The 22,486-nt window shown below is 39.5% G+C and overlaps 1 protein-coding gene across 1 annotated transcript in view; it reads left to right on the top strand.

The window, feature by feature from the left end:
• The window catches only part of grik4 (glutamate receptor, ionotropic, kainate 4), a 403,962-nt gene extending 382,768 nt beyond the window's left edge, over positions 1-21,194 (top strand). The window contains exons 15-21 of the mRNA XM_058414559.1: positions 446-555; positions 1,188-1,361; positions 1,685-1,850; positions 2,260-2,485; positions 3,085-3,213; positions 3,304-3,422; positions 16,402-21,194. Of these exons, the coding sequence (XP_058270542.1) occupies positions 446-555; positions 1,188-1,361; positions 1,685-1,850; positions 2,260-2,485; positions 3,085-3,213; positions 3,304-3,422; positions 16,402-16,791 (1,314 nt within the window). The 3' untranslated portion in view covers positions 16,792-21,194. The remainder of the gene's footprint in view (positions 1-445; positions 556-1,187; positions 1,362-1,684; positions 1,851-2,259; positions 2,486-3,084; positions 3,214-3,303; positions 3,423-16,401) is intronic.
• The last annotated feature ends 1,292 nt before the right edge of the window (positions 21,195-22,486 follow it).

Raw genomic sequence — 22,486 nt, 5'->3', positions numbered from 1 at the left:
GTTGTTCCACACCCTTCATCAGTGAAATATAGCTGCCAAGTTAGCAGCTTAGCCACATGTTAGTGCTGCAGTGGTACACAGATATGTGACATGCTGTCAGTCTGATTGGTGATGCTCTTAATTATGACGAGAGACTGAGAATTCAACCAGAGACTCGTCTAATAGATAGATAAAATACAGTAGATGGATGGATATGGATGGGTGGATGGATGGATGGATGGATGGATGGATGGATGGATGGATAGATAGATAGATAGATAGATAGATAGATAGATAGATAGATAGATAGATAGATAGATAGATAGTTATGTGTTATAACCAGATGTATTTTTAGCAAAAATAATAATCATAATGTCCATGTTTGAGCAGAAAAACACTATTCAACAGTGAGCACACTCTGAGAAAACCGCACAGAACTGCATTCTAATCCTTCTGTCTATTTTAGGGAAGAAGACCGGGGTATTTTTCCTTCCTGGATCCCTTCTCTCCAGGGGTCTGGCTCTTCATGCTGCTGGCATATCTAGCAGTTAGCTGTGTGCTCTTTCTGGTAGCCAGGTAAATACCCAGCTTCACACTGAGCCATGCAGAGGATCTGATATTTCTCTTTGAAAAATAAAGGAAAGCTTGCCGTGTAAGGCATGTACAGTTTTATATGTTTTGATTTGCATTTGATCTGTTGACCTTTATGAGGTTTTCTTAAGGTTCCATGTGAGATGAAATTGTGTGATGTGTGGAAATTCTTTCTTGGCTTCGTGTTCTATCAGCTAACTGCAGAATAGTTGGAGGATTTTATTGGATTCTAGCCAGACAGAGTTGGGTTATGACTTAATTTGTGGCTCAGACACTCACATACATAAATATATTAAATACACACACACACACACATGAAAGTGTGTGTGTCACATAATGCAAGTCAAATATTTTATGTTTTCACTGTAATGCAAATAGCAGTAGTGTAGCAGTCACGTCACTACTCCTCTCAGCAGCACACATTCTCAGAAGGTCATTATTTCACCATCGATCTTAAGCAAGCATGTGTACTTCACACTCCTCCACTGGGGATTAAAAAACAGGTTGCCAAACCACCAGGGACCATAAGTGACTTCATGCTTTTTCAACTGTTAAAGTTCCTGTTCCTGACTTTTTTTTTTCCCTTCCCCTCTATGTCTCTTTCTCCTGGAGTTCAGGTTGACCCCGTACGAATGGTACAATCCACACCCCTGCCTGAAGGGACGCTGTAGTCTCCTCATTAATCAGTACTCTCTGGGGAACAGTTTCTGGTTCCCAGTAGGGGGGTTCATGCAGCAAGGTTCCACCATTGCTCCACGAGCTCTCTCTACACGTTGTGTTAGCGGAGTATGGTAAGAACACACTCACACACTCACTCCCTCCCTCTCACACACATACTTTATATCGATCTCTCCTAACCCCACATGAAAGCAATACATCCATTCCTTTACTGTGGCTGGTTTGTTTTTCTATCATTTATTTTGTGCAGTAATTTACCCCGACCTTTCCAACCTCTGCACATTAGGGTCATTGGAGAATAAAAGGAAGCTCGGGGTATTTATTAGTGTATAGGGTATATTTAGGCTTATCATACTGATGTATTTTGGGGCAGTTCTTTTGATGTGAGATAAGTAGCATTGCTCTTATATCCACTTTTCCGTGATTTGATGTACAGGTGGGCCTTCACCCTTATCATCATCTCTTCCTACACGGCCAACCTGGCTGCCTTCCTCACTGTCCAGAGGATGGACGTTCCCATCGAGTCCGTGGACGACCTGGCAGATCAGACAGCTATCGAGTACGGCACCATGCACGGTGGCTCCACCATGACCTTCTTCCAGGTAATTTGTCCTCTAAGGACAGGAGACACTAAGGCGAAACCCATGCCAGAATCAATGGCGTGTCAGCAGCCTTGTCAGACATGTCAGCGCTGCTCATACCTGCTCGCGCTGTCTGCTTACTGGCTTAGTGTCAACGCCATTCAACAGCTTTCTCCCTAGAGAAGACATGCTCATCCTCTTAATGTGATGTTTTCTGAGGCTGTGTTGCTTTTTCCTGCTTTTTTCCAGCTTTATCACACACACTCCAGACTGTCTGTCTGCTTTCAGGTCCTTGATTAGTTTCATCTATCATACCGAGATACCTGCTTACGTCTACAAGCTGCACTGAATACACAAGCTTGTAGCGTATTTCTCTAAATGGGATGAATGCAAGCGCATCAGAAATGGATCTTTCTCGTTTCCTGTTCAGAACTCGCGTTACCAGACGTACCAACGCATGTGGAACTTCATGCACTCCAAGCAGCCCAGTGTGTTTGTGAAGAGCACAGAGGAGGGCATCGCCCGGGTACTGAACTCCAATTATGCGTACCTACTAGAGAGCACCATGAACGAGTACTATCGCCAACGCAACTGCAACCTCACGCAGATCGGAGGCCTGCTGGACACCAAGGGCTATGGCATTGGAATGCCTCTGGGTGAGGATCACAGTGATAATGACCTTCTGCTTTAAAGTATAGTCAGCTCCAGAATAATTGGCACCCTTGACGAAAATAAGCCACAAATAAAATGATCCCTAATCACAACAAATGTCAAATGAAGATCGAGCTAAAAAATAAAGATAATGTTTCATTAATTTTGGCAAATTATTTTTTAAAATCTGAAGTTGGTTTTCAAAATACTCACAGTTGATATTTGGTGGAGATTATGGATAATAACAACATTAAACCACTTCATTGAAGAGCACATGTAGAGGGAAACTGGGAAATTTCTCCATGCTATCCAGGTTTTCAGTAGAGCTGCATACTAGATACTAGTCTGGACACTGAGATGGTCCCTGCAGAACACCGCTTTTGTGTTGAGGGAACAGCAGCTTAGCATGTTTGCCTCCGGTGTTGGGGGTTTAATTCTCACCTGCATTCTGTATTTTGGGTCCTGGAGGGATGCCAATACCTCTGGAGTCGATTGTACTTAATTTTGTTTGGAAGCTGTATTGTAGTTGAAGAAGAACTGGTTGGAGTCGGTCTGAGCAGTTTGAGGTGTGTTTGATGATGAATCCACTTGTGTGTTTGTAAAGGCTCTGTGTACCGGGACGAGTTTGACTTGGCCATCCTCAGACTGCAGGAAGAGAACCGGTTGGAGATCCTGAAAAGAAAATGGTGGGACGGTGGGAAATGCCCAAAAGAGGAGGACCATCGAGCCAAAGGTGGTGTAGTGGTGCTGTAAAGTCCTGACTGTGAATATTGTAAGACTTTGCATGAAGAATTCTTTGTGTGTGTGTGTGTTTCTGGTGTAGGACTTGGCATGGAGAATATCGGCGGGATCTTTGTAGTCCTGGTGTGTGGCCTCTTAATTGCTATCTTCATGGCAGTCTTGGAGTTTGTATGGATGCTGCGTCACACTCCAGGAACAGAGGTGAGAGAGGGCTATTTTACCTGCCTCTGCTTTGTGTCCTTCTCCCCGGCCACGCGCCTCCCTTCCTGAGCCCCTTCCCCCTGTCCTGAACCCTGTCCAGCACACACACCACAGAGCCTACCTCACACAGGTGCTTTCTCTCCACTGGCCTGTACCGACTCCACAGGTTCTCCCGAGAGGTGATTATAATCTCTCTCTAGTTTCTATTTCTGGCATGAATAGCTCTAAGTGTAATAGTGCTACTCTATTTTTCATACGTATTCATGTATTTTGATGGACGCACTGTGATTGTTTTACAAACACACATTTGACGATAAATAAAATCTCCCATTTGTGTTTGTAGAACCCCACGGTGTGATGTGTTTGTGGAGAGTCTATACTCTTAAGAGTTCGAATACATGTTTTTAGGTAATCCTTTTTATTTTTTTAAAGCAAAAAAAAAGATTGAGAATATTATGCAAATGTAGTGTTGTTTGAGCATGAGCAAATGTGTCGAAGCAGCGTAAATCTCCGAGCTCCCAGCAGTCCCATATCATGGAGCCATCTGTCTGCTGCGAGTGAGTTGGTGTGGGAGTTGATTAACTTTTGTTCCGCTTTGTTTTTTGGGGGTTTTTTTGTCTTTTTTACTCTGCTTCTGTCATTCAGACTTGAAAGCCTCACAAGCGGGTTTTCTCCAGCGTGGCAGTAACTAAGCGACAGATGTTATAGGCTTTCAGTTCATTTATACTGTTACAATTAGCTGTGACACATAACCAGCAGTGTCATTTAGGTGGAAAAGAATCACGACATGTGTGATTCCTCATCTGAGATGAGGAATCTCATCTGAAAAATAAATGGTTAAAGCAAATTAAATCGCTTTTAAAGCCTGAAAGGTAGACGGAAATAAAGTAAATAACATTTATTCTTTGCTATCTAATATAATGATATAGATATTTAAATATCTAATAGAATATCTAATATCTTATTTTGATTTTATTAACATTATTTTATTTAGTTATCTGAAATATGCTTGTAGATTATGTTAAATTATCATCATATATGTTGAACTTACTTTCCTTTCACTTTCCTGAAAGAATTGTGAATATCATATCACCAAGACCCAAACTTTATTCAGCATAAAAACATACAAAGCATCCTAATCATTAATATCTGGCTCCATTTTGATTTCAGTGCCTTTAGTGGTTTTGTTATTTGATAAAGTGTATACAGTAGATCAGCTCACACACAACTTACAAATCTGAACAAGAAGGTACAAGTATATACAAAGGTATGTTTTAAAAAAAAAACAAATTTATTACAACGATATATGTGTCATGTAGGGAGGCAGAGAGATGAAGCAATGAGACCATTTAATATAAACAACCTGTGACAAGACGTGGATGGAGACAGAACATGAACTAAAGCCAAACATTTTGGTGATGTGAACAAAACAGACCCATGAGATCATTCCTGATGAAGATTCAATAAAGATTCGGGACAATATGGAAAGGTTATGTTCAAATACATTAAGTTCTAGATATAAATGTTTTCGTTTAAAAATTTCATATGTCATTATAAAAGAAATTGCTATTGTCGTGCAAAAACTAGCAGTCATGGCAATTCATGGTGGAGCTTCCTAAAGCTATAAGGGACATTATTAAGTAGGAATAAAGCTATAGAGCCATAGTAAAGACCTTAAACCTCCCTCCTCGATACAACTGCAGCTAGAAAGTCCATGGAACCACAACTAATTGTCCTCAGACAGGTTTCACAAGACGCTTTCAGATTGAGGCTCAAAGAAGGTGAAAGAGAAGTCACGCAAAATGAGTTGCAGGACGAACCGAAAGCAGCCGAAAGCTGAAAACAGTTATACAGTGAAGCAATGAAGCGCAACATAATCATCTCACCCCTGCGACTCCTTTGCTAAACACAACGACCCAGTAGTACGCTGTCACTGTGACAGATACAAATATAATTCATTTCAGTTGTAAACTAGTAAGGTGCTCAAATTACAATTAAACATTTCTAGCTATTTGGTAAACGATGTATCACACACTTACTCTATGCACTGTGTACTCTAGTGTATGAATTTTAGAGCGGTAGAATCGTCTCAAATACGACGACAAATGACGTCAGCGCATAGCTTTGATATAGAATACTGTCACAATCTGGGCTAATTCCAAAATAGGCTTATCTGACTTTTTTTATTCAGTATAAACAGATGAATTTTACAGCCGCAAGTCAGATATAAAATGAGTCAGGACTCGAAAATGAGTCAGCTTTCAGTGTCAGATGTTTGTCTGTTTGTCTACAATGTCTGATTGTACACAGAATTTTAGCGGTTGGAGATGACGCCTTCAGATTTTAGACATGAACAAGTTTTCTCTTTCTGGTAGAAAGATTCAACACATTGGTAATGAACTGTGATTAGAAATGTACTTTCGCATTACAGTATGTAGCTGTAAAAAATATAGTGGCATATAAATAGACACTATTAAACTAAATAAAATTGCAACTAATTTGTAACACACAGACCGAATCAATGTAGAAAATCCAATTATGAAACACAGAGATATTACTAAAGAATTCTTATTGTACGAAAACTTTATAATGGGGGGTGGGGGAAACAGAGTATTTCATTATTATTAGCTTAAATAATGGTCATTAGTTAATTGTGTGGTGACTGTGAGGTCTACATCGGATCGAATTCTGCCAACAACCCAGAGGAAACAGTTTTTTGCGATGGACGCTGTAACGGCTCTGCAGCGTATCAGCAAGGACGTGTGTATGTGTTTGCTCATTTACTATTTAAAGTATGCCCAGGAGCTAAATCTGACTTTTCATTAGTGTTACACTGAATACATGAACAATTTACTTCCAAGAACATGTAATTGTTACAGACTTCATGCTGGAGAGTCTCAATTACCTCACATTATCATGATGTACCATTAACCCTGGAGTGTTCTACTAAATCTTATGGAATCAGTTACACTCTTCTCTGGTATAAAAACTCTGACACTTCCTTAAAAAGTACTTTAAATATGAAATATCAGTCAGATACTTTTCCGAGTCCTTTCCTGATTGGACTTCATATTTGACGACTGAAATCTGAAGGTTAAGTGAAACTTATTCAGAAATACGGGCTGTTTTTTTTTTACACATGTTTAAATCGATTTGCTCAATGTGTAGGCTAAGAGTTTCCTAGATTTTTTTTTTTTTCCAAGCGCCTTGAAATTTTATTAACCACTACCTTCAAACACAAGCGCTCGCTTTTAACAGCATAAAAGGAATAAAAAACCATAGAGTACAGAAGAAAACAGCTGTATTCCCCTTGGCTCTAAAATGTAACGCGAAGTTGTCTAAAAGCAAGAAATTATTTCAAATTACAAAACTCTAAAGCCTAAAGATTTATAAATGGGATGCATTGAAATCAATCTAATGGGAGTCTAGACCTGTCTATTTCCCATATATTACTACAGGAACAGTCCTAATTATAATGATCATATTAATTACTGCACATTTGGTTTCATTTAACAAATCATACAAATCATCCTAATGGATTCCGCCGTTCTCTGTGCAGGAAAAAAAAACCTTTTTTGTTGACGTTATTGTAATTATGTGTTGTATTTATGCACTTAAATCACTTCCTCTGGGATATTTCAGACATTTTTTTTTTTTTTTGGATCCAAAAGTGCTTGATTGTGCATTTGAGCGTATTTTTCCAAAAGTTTTTTTGCTTTTTATTTGCAGAAAACTATTTCAATTTGTGAAATTCTTCTTCGAAATTATGACCAATGTCATTATTCACACGTTATTCTGTTAAAGCTGAGTCGTAAAGGTTCGGCTGCACTTGGAACATCTGCAGGGATAAAAAAAAATCTGTGTTCATTTGGAAAAATTGCAAGCTCATCAGATTATCAGGGAGTTTATGAGCTATATTTTGTGAGAATTTCTGCACTCAGATAATCGCAAAATCCTTGAGGGACTGGTAAATGGTTTCAAATATCATATATATATATATATATATATATATATATATATATATATATACACAGCTCTGGAACAAAATAAGAGACCACTGCCCAATCTCCAGATTTGAACCCTATTGAAAACCTCTGGAATGTCATCAAGAGGAAGATGGATGGTCACAAAGCATCAAGCAAAGCTGAGCTGTTTGCTTTTTATAGATAGATAGATAGATAGATAGAGTGGTTTAAAAGTCCGAGTCATTATAAAGATTAAACTGTCAGACAGTCGGTGCTGGATTTCTCCACATTTAAGCTGATTTTAAACACTAAAAAATGCCGAAGATCAGACTGGGATGTGAGTGAGTGAGACACATCTCTGTTTTGTGCAAACTCCAGAAGGTGCTCAAGGTTCTTCTTGAGTGGCTTCTGAACGGGCTTTAAGTCTGTAATTATGTCTGAAGTCTTAGTGCATTTTAGTTTCTCACTATGAGTGTCTCTGAACAATAAATATATAGAATTATCAGAACAAAAACGCATAAAAAGGGATTTGCATTCAGTTTGTTACTAGTCCTGACATCTTACCTGAGGGATTTTCTTTTTGTTTTTCATCGTAATAAAATGCCGCCGTCTCGGTGAGGTTTGAAGGATTTCTCCTCAGGTCCTGCCACATCATCTCAGTAGGATTTAGAGATTTAGCTCAGTCATCGCCAGGACTTATAACCCTTTCTTGCTAGGCCACTCTTTAACCTCTCAGAGCCTGTCTGCAGATCCAGACTTAAATTGATCTCTCATAACCGCATACAGGACAAAAGGTGACAAAGTTAAAGCAAAGCTGGTGTCTGTGTTATGCTCTGGGGTGAGTTGCTATCATGGTTTGCTTTTTAGGACAAAGGAAATCAGTTCGTAGTTCTGGTATGATTTGATAGTGAGGTAGTCTCTTAGGTGGTTTTTACAGTCTGAGTGTGATTGTTCCTGGTGGTCTCCTCAGCACTGGTCTGGTTTTCTATCAAACCCCATTATCTTACATCATCACAAATCCATAAACTTCGTGCAAATATACATCTGCGTTCTTCTTGAATTTTTTTGTAATTGCTTCTGTATGTTTTCTTCTTCCCGTATCCCAGCAAGTCATCTCAAGCTCCACAACGTTCCTCTGCCACTCATGTTTTGGAAAAGCATGGGTTAAAACACAGTTACAGTTACTTTACTTTCTAAACAAGTGTCAACATATTCACACAAACCTGAAAACAGTTCCAGTGCAGCCAAACTCTCACCTCCTACAGTCTGGTGGTCACTACCACACTGCGCTCCCAGTCCACATGACACTTTTCACCTTACCGGTTATTCATGTGCACTGTCCCATCCACAGGGAACAAGGGTTCACTGAATGGCTTGATGAGTAGAAAAATAATGTAAACATCACTGTCACAGTTACTAAATCTCAGTGAAATTACAAACCTGTGGGAGAGTTTGGAGCAATGTCTTAGACAGGGTTCTCCATCATCATCATCATCATCATTGACCAATCGAGGTGAAATTGACCAATTGAGGAAAATCACCAGCTGAGGCTTTTTTTTGTTTTTGTTGTTGTTTGGTTTTTTTTTTAATGGTATTTGTCATTTTCAGAGGCTAGTAGAATTTAGGCCAAGGCACTTTAAAATCATCCTAGTGACCTTTACCTGCTAGACTTTTCCTTTCATTTGTGAGCCATCTGTACGTTATGCTTTAAGATTTAAGATTACTTTAGGGCTTTAAGGCCCTGCCATTTACACCAAGAATCCCTTGATAAATGTTTACATATCATGATTCTATCAAACTGCTCAATGTCAGAATGAAATCACAGCTCCTACTGATAGGAAGCTCTCAGCATTGCAAGTATAAAGGGTCAAGTTTATGTTGGTGGTCCTCTGAACACACATCCAGTCTTCCTGTATACAGTGTTTTTTTAACTGAACAAGCTTCCTCATGAAGATTCTTCCATATATGAGTTTTTTTTTTTTTTAATCCTAGTGTTTGTCCTGTGCAATGGCAGGGTTCACTGTTATTAGCAGATCATTTGATCCACATGATTTGGCACAGGTTTTATGCCGGATGCCCTTCCTGTCGCAATCCTCTCATTTTTGTCCAGGCTTGGGACCGGCACTGAGAGTTAACTCCTCAGTGGCTGGGTTGGCACCCAGCCCGGGAATCCAACCCCGGCCACGGCAATGAGACCGCAGGATCCTGCCACTGGACCACCAGGGGGCCCTTCCATGAAAGAGTTAATTCTTTATTTTTATTCTTTATATTCTTGGTCTCTGTGCCACTTCTCCAGACTCGGCAAACGATGCATCTCTTTTGAGTTCAGTGTTGCCATTCTTGAAAAATCCCCCCTCATTTGTGTGCCAGCTGCCTAACAGAGAATCAGGGAGCACAGGTACAGTATATTTAACTGACTTGAGCATCCAGTGTGTTACAGAATGTAAATGAATTGGTGTAGCTAACTAGTTGGTACAATTGGTTGTTAAAGTTAACTATTTATCACTGTATTGTTTAGGCATGTGGTAGCTTAGTGGTTAAGCTGATAGACTACTGATTGGAAGGTTGTGAGTTTGAATCCCAGGTCCACTATGCTGCCCCTGCTGGACCCCTGAGCAAGGCCCTTAATCCTCAGTTGTTAAAAGAAGAAAGAGATGAAATTCCAGTTCACTCTGTATAATGGGGTCTGTCAAACAACAGAAATGTTTAAATAATCCTGCTTCAATTATTGAGGGTTCACTTTCACCTTTACTATATAGTATGTTTTCTGTGTGTATTAGATTTCTTAGTTTGCATTATATCTCAAACACTGAGATTTTTAAATACATATACACCGATCAGGCATAACATGACCATCTGCCTAATATTGTGTTGGTTCCCCTTTTGCTGCTAAAACAGCCCTGACCCATCATACACTGTGTATTCTGACACCTTTCTATCAGAACCAGCATTAACTTCTTCAGTACTTTGAGCAATAGTAGCTCGTCTGTTGGATCAGATCACACGGGCCAGCCTTCACTCCCCACGTGCATCAATGAGCCTTGGCCGTCCATGACCCTTTGTATATATATATATATATATATATGGTGGTCATAATGTTATAGCTGATCATAATGTTATAGCTGATCCATGTATTAGTCATTGTCAATACATTAGTCAATGTATTAGATCCCTGAAGGTGTGTTGTGGTATCTGGAACCATGATATTAGCAGCAGATTATTATTATTCTTAAATTATAAAGAGACAGTCTTTGATTATTTTTGTAAATTACTTTTTTATTACTTTTAATTACTGTATATTATGATTTAAATAAGCCATTAACAAAAAAAACTCTTTACAGTGTCAGCTATAAAGGGGTGTGATATATTAGGCAGCTAGTTAACAGGCAGTTCTTGAGTTTGATGTATTGGAGGCAGGAAACATGGGCAAGTGTAAGGATCTGAGTGACTAAGACAAATGACTGCTGGTTGATTAAAGTACTAGAGTGGCAGGGTTTGGGAATTGTCGGGTTAAACCTTTATAAGGTCTGCTACAACAATTGTATTCATTTACATCCTTTAATTAATGAATTAATTTAATATGTATTTCGGTGTAATGGGACAGATAATGCTGTATGACATGCTCGAATAAGGCAAAGCTTAATTAAGGAAGATAGAGAGATAAACATTTAAAGCATGCAATGGATATTTTAAGTCTAATTAATAATCATTGCTTACAATCTAACAAACATGAAAAGGACTAATGAGCAGAAATGCTATTTCTAGTCACTTTTATAAGTTTGCCTTGAATATTTTTTATCCTTTTGAGTAATTAAAAAAAAATCCTCAAATATACAAGTTAGGAATAGTGGATGCACGTAGAGGATTAACTCCGGCCTTTATTTCATCCACAATCATTTAACTAGCAGGAGAATTAACGTTTAATTTTGTTATAAAAAGCAATGAACTGAAGGAGTTGATGGTCCGATCGTTCACACCTCCGTTCTGCTCTGACACGAACCAAGGCTGTGATTAACTGTGTAACTCATACAGACCATACAAGTAATTCCTTTCTGTAATCTGTTATGACCTATCTAATCTGTTAAAGCATTCAGCACACTCTCGGGCTATATAAATATGATTAAATATGCAATTATGTCCATTGAATGGGTGTGAGGACGCACATTCTGACCAGCTCTCTGAGGTAATTCGTTTATCGGAAGTACAATTCAGCAGAAAGGAAATATCTTCGCACAGAACCTCGATAAAAATGTGTTTCGGATTTTAGTGTAAAAACGTGTGTCATGTAGTCTCAGGGAACTCTTCAGATATTTTCGCTGGTGACACCAACTCGAAACCTGATTGGTTAATGTAACAATTTCATTGCCACTTATTTTAAGCTCCGGGCGCCTGCACTATTGATTCTGAAGGCCTTAAGGCAGATTTCTTTCCCCCTGGCAACACATGATGTCAGCCACTGGCTGAAATATGATTGGATAAATACTCTTATCATAAATATACACTACTGGAAGCAGCGGAACCAAGAGAAAAGCTATGAAATGTAGAGAATAGACTATTGGGGATAATTTAATACACATTCATGGAAAAATATATTAAATTTCTTAAAATGCAAGTCAGTGATTCAGATCACTGCTGTTTAGGCCAGCAGAGAAGGCCTTGCTGGCCCTGACAGCCCACCACTGATATATATATATATATATATATATATATATATATATATATATATATATATATATATACGGCAGGGTCTGATGTTTGTAGCGGATCATTCGATTCGCATGATTTGGCACAGGTTTTACACCAGATGCCCTTCCTGTCGCAACCCTCCCATTTTGATCTGGGCCTGGGGCCGGCATTGACATGGGATCCTGCTGGACATGGGATCCTGCTGCTGGACCACTAGGAGGCCACATATATATATATATATATATATATATATATATAATTTGAAATGTGTGTGCTCTTTGTCTTCATGCCCATCGGCACCAAGTCTCTCTGTATTTGCATAAAGGTGAACTTTTCTCAACTTGAGAACGCATCACTGGACACGCCCACATCTAGTCAGCAGCGGTCACTGTAGCTTACGTCATAAGAAGTCACCGGCTCTCACTGAAAATGTAAGATCTCCAGAAGCTTTGTAGCTGCGAGTTACTGTATTCCTGAGCACAGCATTGTTCTCTTATATGTTTGTTTTTGATCACCGTTACCATGGCGACATGAAAAGTTTGATTGACATGAAACAAAAAAAAAATGTCATATTTGGCTTGTTAGCTTTAAAGAGTTTGTCCAGTCTTGTTTCCTCAATCATTTCTACAGATTTGAAAAAATGCACAGTAGGGGGCAGGTGTGTGTGTGTGTGTGTGTGTGTATTTCGTTTTAAAAGATTACAGCAGTCTTTTAAGATTATTACTTGTCACACTGTATAAGATGAGCCTAATAAAATCTTGGCAGAATTTTAATAACAGACTGTGTGATAACATGAGCTCCGTGTCAGCGTCTGAGATGAAGGTCCTCTAATGACAGACCTGCCATTAAAAGGAAATGAGCACATTTTGTTACATCATCAAATGCGTTATCCGGCCTTGTGCAGGAAACACAGCCGCGTACATATGAAAGTGAGTTTGGGAAAATAAGCATATTTTTCTCCAGAGTTTCTTGATAACATGATACTTGGTAACTGTATTAGAGAATAATAGAGAGGCTGGTGTGGGAATGACCGTTGTAGCTGCTGTAACAAAAGTGATAACAGGAGGTAATCTGTAACATGGAGTGACAGTGTGTTTAATGTAACCATAAATGGTCTGACCTTTATTAACCCTTTTTACCAGTACACCTCCATTACACTCTGCTGGCAGAATGGAAATCGACTGACCACATCATTTCAATCAGTTTGAATAAATGAATTATTTTATCACCACATGTCTGATATTAAAGTAGTCAGGGCTCCCCTCCGCAGAATTTCTCTCTCACTCTCTCTCTCTCTCTCTCAGTCTCTCTCTCTCTCTCTCTCTCTCTCTCTCTCTCTCTCCATGTCTCTCTCTCTCCATGTCTCTCTCTCTCTCTCTCTCTCTCAGTCTGTCACTCTCTCTCTCTCTCCATGTCTCTCTCTCTCTCCATGTCTCTCTCTCTCTCCATGTCTCTCTCTCTCTCTCTCAGTCTGTCACTCTCTCGATCTCTCTCTCTCTCTCTCTCTCTCTCTCTCTCTCTCGGTCTGTCACTCTCTCTCGATCTGTCTCTCGATCTGTCTCTCTCTCTCTCTTGGTCTGTCACTCTCTCTCGGTCTGTCACTCTCTCTCTCTCTCTCTGTCTCTCTCTCAGGTTGTTGTAGAATCTAGTCATTAAGGACAGCAGCATCTGTTGAGCTTTCATACTGTATGTAGGCAGGAGGTAAAGATATTTAACTGTCAGCAAGATATCATGGAATGGAAAAGAATAACTTCACTATATGTTTATAAAATCACTGTTGCGCCTGTATGGAGGACATTGAGTATATAAATCATTCATAATTCATTGGCACACTACAGCAGCAGCAATATAAACTCTAATGATTGGGAAAACATGGTGCAAGTAGGGCCAGGAGAGTGCAATCACCAGAGGGCAGTAAGACTGTTCTGCATAATACATGTTTTGTAATTACTCTTTAATGGATGTGTGTGCCTACTATATACACAATCCCCAAACTCTGTAAGAACAATTAGCTGCTTCAGTATGTCAGGATAAACAATTCAGTCTTAAACATTGAATAATTATATATTACTAACAATACACAAAAAAATCAACAATACTTTTTTTGGAAGAAAAAAAAGATCGACCTGCATTTAAAAAATAGATTTATTCATTTGTTTGTTTGTTTTTTTACATATTTATTTATTCATTCTTTTATTCGTTCATTCATTCATTTATTTAATTATTACTTATTTATTTATTCATTTATTTGTTTGTTTGTTTGTTTGTTTGTTTATTTAATTACTTACTTATTAATTTATTCATTCATGCATTCATTCATTTATTTATTTGTTTGCTTATTTATTTGTTTGTTTGTTTATTCATTCATTCATTCATTCACTCATTTATTTATTCATTCATTTTTGTTTGTTTGTTTGTTTGTTTACTTATTCATTTATTCATTCATTTATTTATTTATTTATTCATTCATTCGTTTATTTATTTATTTACTTATTCATTTATTCCTTCATGCATCATTCATTCATTCATTTTTTTTTTTTTTTTTTTTTATTTATTTATTTATTTATTTATTTATTTATTTATTTATTTATTTTAGTGGAGGTGATGTCTACCTTCTCACGGTCAGTGTGCCTTTCTGTTTGTTTGGGTTTGTAGTTTATCATCACTAATTTATTTACATCATGCAAGAGTGAAAGAAAGAGACTGGCGGTGTGACCTGAAGGTTTGTAGCTGCTATAACAAAACTGATAACGTTTAAAGTATCTGTAAACAATCCTGTCCTGTCCTGGTGTTCCTTTCAACTGGTGGAGTGACAAAACAACTTATATAAACAAGGTCTAAATAAATAAATACTGCCAATATTTATTTGTTTATTTGCTTGGTCATTTATTTATTTATTTACTTACTTACTTACTTATTTAAAAATTAACTCTGCATTTGAAATGTTGTGGATTTATAGTTTCATTACTTCCTTCTAATGTATTTAGAGTTGATGCCATGATCATGCCATCTTACAGTCATTGTTCCAGTAAGGTAGTTTCCGAAGGAATTCTTCTGTTTAACCATGAAACCATGAAACAGATCGACGTTCCGATGGCAGGACACGGACATCTTTACATGTTTACACTTCAAATCATTTGTGTGTCTTTTTTCTGTTTCTCCTAATCAACAACCCAGTCTCACAGAAAAAATATATATATGCAACTTATTTACACTAAACATCAAGGTTCTGGTACGGGTGTACGTCAGGTAGGACCGACAGTCGAATGTTCTGTCTGTGACATGCTGCAGCCACGTAACTGAAGACCCCTGGAACAGTGTGAAAGAGATTTTGGAGCATGGTATAAACACCACATGCAAATCATTTACATTTTATGTATCGGAATCACCAAGTGAAATATAGAATAATGTGTCAAGCCTACCTATTTATTACTACAGTAATAAGCAAAAATCTACCCGAACAAACTGCGTGCAAATTGTTGCCTCATTTTAATAGAGTAGATTCTTTACCTCACATATAAACATGGTGTTTACAAAACTCAGAAATGATCTGGATTCTCAGAAGCCATGCAAATTTACAGCCTAAAAAATGATCTGTATTTTGAAAACACCTGCTTAAATAGGAGACTTTGCATCTAATAATAATAATAATAATAATAATAATAATAGTATTAATAGTAATAGCTGAATGTTAGAGGTTAGCTGGGATGAACTACATATGAAGGTGGAGAACATGTCATACTGAGTGTTTGAGTATAAGTCTGATATGTCGAGGTGTGTGTGAGACACGACGCTTAACTCCCGGTTATTGTCGGGCGGAGTTAGTATCACTTTTTCCTTTTACAGAGTTGAGAGCCGGCTCTTTTGCAACCTCATACTGCAGTGGCGAACATGTAGAGTGTGAAGTGATGCAGTGTCACAGTGTTATAGCTAGGTACTTAGCAACAGAAATTCCACAGTGCCTCAGATCACATAAAAAACCAGGATGGAGCAACACTAAACAAAAAATAGCTGAGTAGGCGAAACAGTTGCGGAATTGAGCGCCGTAGTGAGGGGAAGAGGAAGTTGGATATCAACAAACGGCTGGCCATTATGTGTCAAATTTCAAAGGGCTAAAATGAACCCAGGATTCTGTTTATCAGGGTGTCAGGGTTAAAGTGTGAAAAGTAGTGCAAATGAGTTGAACGTGAATATTACACGTTTTTCTTTGCGACTGGGTTGCCAGATAATTCTGTCTCCTAATAACTCTGGCTACAGTGTATCAGTGAGCCCCCCCGGCCTCTCTCTCTCTCTCTCTCTCTCTCTCTCTGTGTATACACCCTTCTCAGTTGTCAGTGTGTGAGGAGATGCTGCGGGAGCTGCAAGGCATCGTACTGTGTCAGGACAGCCTCCAACTGCGACGGAGACGTAGCGGTGGCCCCAGCTCTCTGCGCCCGCATCCTCTACCGGCGGAGGACAGACGTGCCCGGCCCACAGGGACCGGCCTCAGCAACGGCAGGTTGTGCGCAGGGACCGGACTGTCAGAGCCGCTCTCCCACAAACTGGCGCAGGAGGCGGCCATCGTCGCACGCAGTTGCAGCCACATCCGCATCTGCCCCGAGTGCAGACGCTTCCAGGGGCTGCGCGTGCATCCACCAGGGACCCCACGGGCATCGCCCACTCACAGTGATGATAGCTTCGAGTGGGACAAGACCACCAACAGCAGTGAACCTGAATAACACACTCTGCTGGCTTTACACAAAACTGAACAAGGATCGAGGAACAGATAAACTCGTAAATATCAGACCTACGATCTGCAGAAGTGTTTATATTTCCGAAAGCTGGAATCTCTGTATACACTGCCCTCTCCATCATCTGCCCTGAATAGCATTTTGCAGCAAACAAAAGGGGGCTTTGTACTATGCAGTATTTTTTTTTTTTTTGTCTTACCGTGCTGTTGATTTTACTTTAAATTATTATTCTTTTTTCTCTGGGTTGTGAGATTACAGTTGTACTATCACTAGATTGCGATTGCTATTTTCTCCTTCACACAATGACCCTGACTACAGCTTTTATTTTCTTCAACCAGCAGAGAGGCATTCCTTACTGACGCTGACCACAGGGAACGAAGACTCACCAAGACTTTTTCACATCGTCACATTCTCAAAGCATTTTTTTTAAAGTGCCAAATAAACCTAGTATTGATTTTTTTTTTTTTTCTTTTCTTTTGTCCCAGATCATGGCCTTGAGGATACGACTGCGACGAGAACTGAACACAACACCATGATGATATCTTTTTAACTATAGTGATATTCTATTAAAAACAAAAAACACACACAAAAAAAAAGAAGATTTTAAAGATAGATAGCTTTGATATGCACGCGTGAAGGCTTCGTTTGAGAGGAGAGAAATGTTTCCTTTTTGTTTTCTGTTATCTCGTGCGTCAGATTTGGAAACCCTTCTCAGCAACGTTTGTAAAGGCTTTAGCGTGTTATCGGAAGAGGTTTCGGTTGTGTCGATCGTTTCTGGTTGTTCAAGCATGAGACTGTAGAATTATATGATTCTGTTTGACATAAGACTGGTTCTGGGAATATTTGCCTTACAAGTGTAGTTCTAAGGGTTTAGAAGAAGTAAAAAAAAAAATCATTCCCATGTTCATATTTCTCTGGTCTAAAATGGAGAGAGTGAGTTAGCGTTATATCAGCAGCTGAAAATCTAAATTCACACAAGCTGAAGTTCAACTACGAGTCTCGACAGAGTTGCAGCAGGTAACACACCTGACATGAAAGGTGTCTCTGAGCTAGAGAGTGTACAGCGTACACGGTGTGAATGGAAGTATTTTTTAGTAGCACAAAACAGGAACGAGGTGTCATGAGAAGAGAGCGAGAGAGAGCGAGAGAGAGAGAGAGAGAGAGAGAGCACTCTGAGAATGCGGAAAGGTCTTGTGAGAGGTTTGTCATGCTCCTCATTCCTCCGAGTAAATATCTAAAATAAAACACCAAGGCTTTTAAATAAAACCAACATCTCTTCACATATTTCTTCCACATCCATGATCATGATCATCATCATCATCATCATTATCAATACACCCTATGGTCAAAAGTATGTGGACACCCGATTCCTCCCCAACATCCTTCTTCCCCAGACTGTTTCCCCAGAGTGTGTTGTAGCACTACAATTTCCCTTCACAGGAACTAAGAGACTCAGACCTGTTCCAGCATGGCAGTGTGCAAAGCACAGAGCTCCGTGAAGACAGGCCTCGCTGAGGTTGGAGTGTCCTGCACTGATCCCTGACTCAACCCCACTAAACACCTTTGGGATGAACTGGAACGCCGACTGAACCCCAGACCTCCTCACCTGACATCCGTGCCTGATCTCACTAATGTGTTTGCTTCTGAATGATCACAAGTCACCACAGTCACACGAACATCTCGTTATTACAGAGGAGGATATTAAAATAGAATAGGATGTTTAATAAGCAGGTGTGTATATGTGTCCACAAACTTTTGGCTTTATAGTATATGTTTAAAGCAATGCCAAAAGAAACACTTAACAATTAGTTAACAAAAGCCAGTCAAATCTGGGTCACACTGAACCTAATGCTAGTGTTTATAAATCTCTGACGTCTCTCGTGTCAGTGCAAATCTATTTATTTACACAGACAGATATTAGCTGTCCTGAACTGATTTTTCATAACATTTGAGTCATGTGATGTTTTTTGTGCTGTGTGTTATAAAATATTTTTTCAAGGTTGACTCACACTGGGATGCTATAACTGGTACCTCTGTGCACTTCTGGTATGTGAGAGTCATCCATCCATCCATCTGTCCATCTATCCATCTGTCCATCCAGCTATCCATTCATTCGTCTATTAATCCATCCATCTATCCATCCAGCTATCCATCCATCCATCAATCGATCCATCCATTCATCCCTCCATTCCTCCATTCAAAATCAGTCCATCCATACATACATTCATCCATCTATTCATCCATCCCTCTATCCATCCATCCATCCATCCATCAATTTAGCCATCCATCCTTCCATCAATTCAGTCATCCATTCATCAATTATTCCATCCATTCATCCATCCATCCATCCATCTATTTTCTGAACTGGTTATCCTACAGAGAGTCACAGAGAGCCTGGAGTGTATCCGAGGGGACGCAGGGCACAAGGTGGTGGACACCCTGGATGGGGTGCCAACTCCTCACAGGGCACAATCACACACCCATACACACACTATAGATAGTTTTAGAGATGCCACTCAGTTTAAAGTCCAGGTCTTTAGACTGAAGAGTATCTGGAGGAAACCCCCAAAGCACGGGGAGAACACACAAACTCCACAGACAATGTGGATCACAAATCAAACCCAAGAACCTGTGGCCAGGTGTGCAAACCAATAAGACATCATCCGTCATTTCAGAGTCATATACTGGAAATAATGTGATCCAAACCAGCTCCAGTTGAGGGCCAGAGAAAGTATACATAACATAGCATTAACATCACATGTTGCCATAAGTGATGAAAAAATCCTAAAAAGCTACATTTAAGAAACTGTTCCTGGTTTATCCTAAATATCCATACACACAGAAATGAGAAGCAGACTTAGCAAACTTTACCCACATAGCCACTGGATTATCTATAATAATCTGCTAACAGTGATCAGGTGGGACATTATCCCTCTAACTAAAGACTCTGATGCAGCAGCACTTTAATTCAATTCAATTCAATTCAATTTTATTTGTATAGCGCTTTTAACAAAGAGCATTGTCTCAAAGCAGCTTTACATGAGAAACGACATAAGAAAACAACAAACATATAAACAGACAGACAGTCCTAGATGTTATCCCAAGTGAGCAAGCCTGAGGTGACTGAGGCGACTGTGGCAAGGAAAAACTCACTTAGAAGGTATGAGGAAGAAACCTTGAGAGGAACCAGATTCAAAAGGGAACCCATCCTCATTTGGGTGACAACTGTGTGATGCAGATACAGCATGTGTATAGTGTTATGTAAATCAATAAGGAGGTTGTTGTCTACAGCGCTGCTTTGAATACCCCAATCCTCACAAAGCAGAACCCGGCTGGAGCTGGTCCATCTCCGGATGCCACTGGAGCCGGCACAGTCTCTGTATGCCTCGGGATGGGTAGAAGAAGGGAAAACAATGGAACAGCATTAGCGTAGCTGCTGTTCATAATATTAGCAGTACTACATGATAATGTGCATTTAATCAGATATACTGGAGCACAAGGTTATGGGATGTGTTAAATGTATACCAGGCTAAAGAGATAAGTCTTTAGTCTACATTTAAACTGGGAGAATGTGTCTGAGCCCCGAACACTGTCAGGAAGACTATTCCAAATTTTAGGAGCTAAATATGAAAATGCTCTACCCCCTTTTGTGGACTTTAATATTCTGGGAACTACTAGAAGTCCGGAATTTTGTGATCTTAAAGAGCGTGGGGGATTGTAACGTGTTAGAAGACTGGCTAGATACATGGGAGCTAAACCATTTAGAGCCTTGAACGTAAGTAGTGCTATTTTATAGTCTTAACAGGTAACCAGTGCAGGGATGATAATATTGGGGTTATATGATCATATTTTCTTGACCTGGTAAGAACTCTGGCAGCTGCATTCTGGACTACCTGTAGCTTGTTTAGTGAAGATGCAGGACAGATTTTAGTCCTTGAGTCTGTCCAACTCTCACCTCCTTCAAACAGATCAGACTCTTCATCCTTCATGCTAACACCATCATCAACCACTTAGTGTCTCTATTAATTCTCCATTTCGGTTCTCATTAACATCAGTGAACCTTGCTGGAACAGAAACTCTTCTGGTTTTTGGAGGGAACAGAGTAACACCAGTGTTAGCCGTTATGTTTGATGTTTTTTTCTCCCTCCAGTTAGTCATCACTGTAACGATGCTAGCCGTATCTCCGGGTGACATCGCTGTGCCCCCGAGACTGCTAATGTGTCATGGAATTAATGACAGGAGAGCGTCAACTAGCACATTAGCACCAGAATCATTAAGCACAACACAAATATCTCAATCCAAACCGAATTATTGTGTTTCAGGGTGGAATTTTCCTCTAAGGGTTATAAAGAGATTTGTGCTGGTCTGAGATGTTGCTGTGGCTGAATCGTTCAGGCCAAAAATATGACAAAAATAAAAATGTGTTTTGAGCAAATTTGAGTTAATCTACTTTGATGACTACTTTAATATGACAAAAAAAAAAAAAAACGTTCACATGCAACTGATGCGCTGCAGATTCCACACAGTGAAAATCTTCATCTCGTCACAAACATATGCTGGGTAAAGCAGCAACATGGAACTTCTCATAAAACGTCTGTGAACTCAATCAGACCTGCTAGTCACACGGTAACACAATACAGTAACGCTGATATTTCATATCGCACTGCAAAAAAAAAACATCTCAGCAAGTGACAATAATAATGAAGTCTAATTATTAGACATTTTTAAGCTTTAGATTTTCACCGATCAGGCATAACATTATGACCACTGAGAGGTGAAGGGAATAAGACTGATGATCTCCTCATCATGGCACCTGTTAGTGGGTGGGATATATTAGGCAGCAAGTGAACATTTTGTCCTCAAAGTTGATGTTTTAGAAGCAGGAAAAATGGACAAACGTAAGGATTTGAGCGAGTTTGAGAAGGGCCAAATTGTGATGGCTTGACCACTGGATCAGAGCATCTCCAAAACTGCAGCTCTTGTGGGGTGTTAAAGTGGTCAGTATCTATCAGAGGTGGTCCAAGGAAGGAACAGTGGTGAACCGGAGACAGGGTCATGGGAGGCCAAGGCTCATTGATGCACGTGGGGAGCGAAGACTGGTCTGATCCAACAGACGAGCTACTGTTGCTCAAATTGCTGAAGAAGTTAATGCTGGTTCTGATAGAAAGGTGTCAGAATACACAGTGGATGAAGGGTCCGGGCTGTTTTGGCAGCAAAAGGGGGACCGACACAATATTAAGCAGGTGGTCATAATGTTATGCCTGGTCAGTGTAAATCTGTATTTCTTTCTAGAAATTCAGAATAAATGTAAGGCTTCAGCATTATATATTATGTCTACAAATAGCTTCAATAATCTTATCGGGATTCTAAGAGGAAATACAGGACCTTTCTGACTACGTTTAGGATGTTTTAACTCGCTAAGATGTTTTTGGATTTCACAAAAGTTCTCAGAGGCCTGAAGGATTTACAGTCTAAAAACTCAAATTTGCACATGACCACGAGACTGTAAAGCCTGAGTGTGTTTGAAGAGAAGAGGAAAAATGTCACGAGCCAGGTAAGTCTAACCATACAGTAAAAGCAGAACATTTACAACATGAAGATGGCTGCACTCTGTATGTTTTAAAAGCAGATTAAAAACGGTGCAGGACGTCTCATACAGAGCGTCTGAGATGTAGTTATGCAG

This window comes from Hemibagrus wyckioides, linkage group LG17 (genome assembly GCF_019097595.1).
Source record: "Hemibagrus wyckioides isolate EC202008001 linkage group LG17, SWU_Hwy_1.0, whole genome shotgun sequence".
Lineage (NCBI taxonomy): Eukaryota > Metazoa > Chordata > Actinopteri > Siluriformes > Bagridae > Hemibagrus > Hemibagrus wyckioides.
The sequence above is the reverse complement of the archived record's forward strand: the minus strand, read 5'-3'. Positions and strand labels throughout refer to the sequence as shown.